This window comes from Micromys minutus (genome assembly GCF_963924665.1).
Source record: "Micromys minutus genome assembly, chromosome: X".
Taxonomy (NCBI): Eukaryota; Metazoa; Chordata; class Mammalia; order Rodentia; family Muridae; genus Micromys; species Micromys minutus.
Genome location: NC_137970.1, coordinates 79349324 through 79355323, shown reverse-complemented (window position 1 = coordinate 79355323; position 6000 = coordinate 79349324). Strand labels below are relative to the sequence as shown.

General features: G+C 40.7%; 1 protein-coding gene across 1 annotated transcript in view; it reads left to right on the top strand.

Moving 5' to 3' along the window:
• The first annotated feature begins 5017 nt into the window (after positions 1–5017).
• RBM41 (RNA binding motif protein 41) overlaps positions 5018–6000 on the top strand; it is a 43185-nt gene continuing 42202 nt past the window's right edge. Inside the window, exon 1 of the mRNA XM_080909829.1 lies at positions 5018–5063. Within this exon, the coding sequence (XP_080765955.1) occupies positions 5056–5063 (8 nt within the window). The 5' untranslated portion in view covers positions 5018–5055. The remainder of the gene's footprint in view (positions 5064–6000) is intronic.

Sequence of the window (6000 nt, the reverse complement as noted above, 5' to 3'; positions counted from 1 at the left end):
CTTTACTGGTAGATTGATTTACTTTTCAATTTGTCATAAATTTGACAGGTGGATTTTTCAAATTAGCTCATGATAGGGTATATAATACCAACGGTCTTAAAGCCTTTTACAGACTATCTGATGTGCTTTTAAAATGGGAAAAGGGATGTTGTGAAAATGTACTAGGTAGTACACCTCAGCTTGGTGCAGCTAGAAGTACAATGACATTCCTTCCAGTGAAGTTTTCCAGACATCCCTTTGTACCTACCACTTGGAGTGTCTGCAGTCTATACAGATACACAGAATGCTTTTCACAACCTTGCTTTCCACTGCAATTCCACAGCCAGCTACTCTCCAGCCATCCCACCTAGGAGATTGTTATGTGGTGTGTGTATCACTCCACTATCACTAGACTGTTTTTATTAGAACTAGACAAATCTACCATGATGATAAAATGCTCCATCCTGCCAAGAAGTCAAGCACACTATCAAACTTGATATGTGTTCTATTTCCCTATTCACAGATTTGTCAGGCATACAGCTTGGCTGAGCATCCGTGTCAAGCCCCACCTCTTTAAAAATATGTCGAACGCACAGACTGATGTGGCCCACAGTTTGTTTCTACTTAAACCCAATCTTTATTCTACATCAGAACTACAAAGCAGCGTGTGTTTGCATTTATTTACTAGTGTGCTTCTATGGCCCTCACATTTGCATTTGGTAGATTGCACATAACATTAATCTGTGTCGTGAGGTTTGCAATCTACTAGACTAGAAGCTCTCGGAAAGTACAAAGTTATAAAGCTTTCATTTTGTTCCAGTAACTGCTCTTTGGTCTTTTGCTGAATTGAACAGGAGTTTATCAAGGAGTTTGAACAAGTCTGCACTTACTGGATACCCTTGGACTATTTAAGTACCTTTGTCATGGAAAAGCTTTAAAAATGTATAGCTTAACTGTTTCCTATTCTTCTGACACTGTGGTTCTCAACCTTCTAAATTCGGTGACCCTTTAACACAATTCCCCAGGTTGTGTTGACTCTCAACCAAGAATGTGAGAAAACCCTGCTAATTAAGGTTGAAATCTACGATGACTGAATATCCTTCTGAGCTAGGCTCTATGAGGAGGATTCCCTTCTTCCGCAGGGCTTCCTCTTGTCTGACCTTGTCCCCACCCCACCCCTTGCCTCTACCGGTAGAAAGTCAGGTGGCCTGAGTTAAGATTAGGAGTTTAACTTCCTTTTTCCTGATAAGAATCCAAATACCTAGCACATGAGTTTCCAGAAGCGCTTCCCCATGCTAATGAGGCATCTTGCTACCTTAACACCCAGTGTCCTTTGACCTTCCGAGATACTCTTACCCTGTTCCCCAAACTATAAAAAGTTTTGAATCACACCAAATAAAGTTGATCTGCACCTCTCCCCATCCCACAAGGCTGGTCCATATGTCATTTTCATAGGTACCCACAGGACTTCCAAACCCTCAGTCCATTGTCTCTGTTTCCTTTGACCTTGTGGACTGCTATTGGCCAAAGATCCCCAGAGGCAGGGAGGGTCACACATAAAATTATATTTTCTTTGCTACTTCATACCTGAAATGTGCTACTGTTATGACCTGTAATGTAAATATTTGATATGCAGGATGTCTGTCATAACCTCAGGAGGTAGTGACTGGTTGAGAACTGAGTATCCTTATTTTACACAAGAAAGCTGATTTAAACTAGTTAAAGAAATGTACTGAAACTCATTGTCCATAAACTTACCAAAACAAAATCTTAACATCCAGATCAATGCAAAACACGATTACACTACATTGTCAGTAACTGAGAACTGAAATCTAAACCCAAGTTGTATGAACTCCAAAGTCTGCAAGATGTTTTCTTAACTGGCCCCTGATATAAGAACATTTCTATTTAATTCAAACAATAATCAATTAGGTGAGTCAGTAATACAGTTAAAAATTCAAAGGGCATAAAGGTATCTTTGGCACACACCTGCAATTCCAATATTTGGGAGGTTCAGGCAGTCAAAGGTCAGTCTGAGCTACATACAAAACCATGTCTCAACACAACAAATTCAATAGGGACAATATATATATATGGAGTTGTATTTTTTCTCCTGTTCTTGTCCCTCAACCATAGAATTCTGTTAATTGGAGACACTCACTATCATATGTTCTTATAAAAATATTGCATGCAATGTAGGCCATATAGAGTTCAGCTTTCATACAAATGCAAACATGCTATGTGTTATTCTGAAATTTGATGTTTTACTAGGTATACTTTCAGAATTGTAATACAGAGGACTTTACCCCCTTTTCATCATTACATAGACTTCATTGACTATTTGGATAATTAAGCTCTACCTTTCCCCATTTCAGTATTCTGCTAGTAATTGAACAGTAATGAACATAGATTAAGGATTTGTTGTGTTGCAAATATTATTTGTAGATGTGTTCAATTTCAATAGTGACATCAAACTACACTTACCAGAGGTTGTACCAATTTATCCTCCTATCAGCAATATTGAGAGTGCCCATTTTGCCAGAATGTCAACAAAACAAATGGATTGTCATTCGGTATCCTTTCCAACATTCTAAGTAAGAAAAAAAATGCTATTTAGGGTACTTTTTAAAGAAAATCATAAGTTTTTAAAAATTTGATTTAATTTAATTCTTTTTTATAGTCCAGATTTTATTCCACTCCCAGTTCACCCTCTGATACAAGGATGCCCCCACCCCTTCATCCCCCACCCCACCAGACCTTTCCACTCCCTGGAGCCTCCAGTTTCTTGAGGGTTAGGTGCATCTTCTCTGACTGAACCCAGACCAGGCAGTCCTCTGCTGCATATGTGTTGGGGGCCTCATATCAGCTGCTGTATGCTGCCTGGTTGGTGATCCAGTGTGTGAGAGATCTCAGGGGTCCAGGTTAGTTGGGACTGCTGGTCCTCTTACAGGATGGCCCTCCTCCTCAGCTTCCTCCAGCTTTTCCCTAATTCAACCACAGGGATCAGCAACTTCTGTTCATTGGTTGGGTGCAAATATCTACATATGACTCTTTCAGCTGTTTGTTGGGTCTTTTGGAGGTCAGTCATGATAAACCCCTCTTTGTTGAACACTGCTCCATAGCTTCAGTAATACTGTCAGTCCTTGGGCCCTCCCCTTGAGATCCTATTTTGGGCCTGTCACTGGATCTTCTTTTCCTCAGGCTCTTCTCCATTTTTGTTCCTGCAGTTCTTTCAGACAAGAACACTTCTGTGTCAGAGTTTTGACTGGGGGATGGCAACCCTGTCTCTCCACTTGATGCCCTGTCTTTTTACTAGAGGTGACTCTACAGGTTTCCTCTCCCCACTGTAGGGCATTTCATCTAAGGTTCCTCCCTTTGAGTCCTGGGAGTCTCTCACCTCCCAGGTCTCTGGTACCTTCTGAAAGCCCCACCACCACCTCCTACTTCCCTAGGTTGCTTGTTTCTGTTCTTTCTGCTGGCTCTCATGGCTTCAGTCGTGTTCCTTCCCCCCACCCAATAACTGATCATGTTCACCTCCCCCCCATTTCCTTTCTCACCCAGCTCCCTCCCTCCCTCTTCCTCTGATTGCTTTCTTTTCCCTCTCAAGTGGGATTGAGACAACCTTACTTAGACCCTTCAAAACGTGTTTCACTATGATCATAGTGGCCTTGTCTGTGATAGCCAGAACCTGGAAACAACCCAGACGTCCCACAACAGAAGAATGGATACAGAAAATGTGGTTCATTTACACAACGGAATACTATCCAGCTTTTAAAGAGGACACCCTGAGTTTTGCAGGCAAATGGATGGAACTAGAAAATATCATTCTGAGTGAGGTAACTCAGACCCAAAAGAACATGCATGGTATATACTCACTAATAAGTGCATATTAGCCAAAAAAGTACAAAATACCCAGGATACAATCCATGGGTCTCAAAAATCATGTTTTAGTCTAACATGGTTTTAGATTTAAATTAAAGCTTCATATATATATATATATATATATATATATATATATATATATATGTATGTATATATTTATTTCACTGTTTCTCTTAGTGTTCATATCTTACACAACAGTATGTTTTTCATGTCCAGTGAAACATTAAATAAAAAGTGTAGTTTATTTATAATTTACTTAGTTTTTATTGTGTGTCCTCTGCCTGTTTCAGGATCCTACACTATATTTAGAAATTATATTTCTCTTGTTTTCTCATAAATATGACAGAGTTTCAGAATTTTCTGCTTGCACTATAGTTTGGAGGAATAATAGTAGTCCTCCTTTGTTTTATATTTTGGTTTTGGTTTTGTTGATGTTTTTAGAGAATCTCTATGTAGACCTGGCTTGCTTTAAACTATGTAATTACATGAGTAGCTTGAAATGTTCATCTTATAAATTAATGCCTTTTCCTAGCTTTAGAGATACTTGCATTTCCACTTGGGGCCATTAAGAACATAACGTTTCATTGGCTGTTATCCCCGTGGCTGTTATTTTTGAAATTGAGTCTGATGTAGTCCAGACTGGGTTTGAACTCGGTGTCTAACCGAACATGTAGTCTACTCCCCATTTGCGTGCTGTTGAGGATCAAACGGGGGCTTTGTGCATGTCAAGCCAGCACTCTACAGATTGAGCTACATGCATCCCTAAAACCAATGCTTTCAAATACTTTTGTATACGAAGCTTTTTTTCTTAAAACAAGGGGGGGGGTGTATGTTCTGCATCTGAATGTTTTGCCCGCATGTGTGTACATGTGCGCTTGGTGTTCCAGAAACAAGTTTGATGAGCAGAACTGGGGTTATAGACAATTGTGAACTGCTGTCAAGAAGTCAAAGGTGAATCCTAGGTTTATGAGCTTTATATTTTGGATGTTATCTTGAACCTGGGCCAAAAATTCTTAATTTACAATATATCCATCACCCAATACCTACTTTCTCTTTCCATCATTATATAGCTGTTACTACATTTCCCAGAGTTCCACGCTCCAATTTCATTGCCTTCCAGTCTGCCGCACAGATTTCTGGGAGTTGAGGTCTGGTTCCTATTTACCCAAGTTAGTGATAGGGGCCTGCGGAAACATGAAGAGGTAAGGTCATATCCGGGTTTCAGAAAGCAACTTTTATCATTTACTTTGAAAATGGCCTCTTTTTTTGTTTGGGATGTGTCACTTTCTTGAGGGGCAGATTCTCTCCAGCGAGAAGACAAAGGAGAAGGGAGGAGGGAAGGCCGGCCGGACCAGTCTGCTGGGGTAAAGTTCTGGAAGGGCTACAGCCGGGCCGGTTTCCGCAGGAATGTTTCCCTGGGGGCGGAGGCCAGTGGAGCTGCCTGGACTCTCACATTCCTAGCTCTCTGGATGCACAAGCCAGCCCCTCCCCGGCCCATCCTGCTCGGTTTCACCCTTCAGAGGGTCATGGGGTGGGCACTTCCATTGTCTAGATTTTAAAGATATAGTGGGCCCGTCACACAGGGTAGTGCTTTTAGATCTTAAAGTTAAGAGAATGATTGTTTGCTTCTCCAGATTGAGCCCAGAACTGGCTCCGTGTGCTCTGGGAGAAGAAAGGTATTGTGCTTGGGGCAGTTTCCCTTACTGTTTCTGCAGTAAAAGGCCCTTTGACCCTGGGGCGGTCCTCCTTGCGACCCAGAGCTTAACAGTTAAAGGGAGGATGGGAAATCTTCAGAAGGAATCCACTTAGTTTTGGCTTTATTCTGCAGTAGAACCCTCACTCTGGAGTAATGGCACAAAGAACCTTTTAGGAATACTTTCTTCTGCTTTCTTAGTTGCCTGATTTTTTTAAAGGTTTATTTTTTATTTTTTTATTTTTTTTGGTTGTTTTCTTTTTTGTTGTTGTTTTTAAGTTTCCTCTGCCTTAATTATTTTAATTATCCTGCGATGAGATACCTCATACATGAAAAATAAATCTAGTGTATAGTTTGGATAATCATGAAGAGCTGTATGCTGTAGAGGGGAAGGAGTAGGATTCACATACAAGCCTTAGAATCCCCCTTGGCTCTCCTCTGATTGC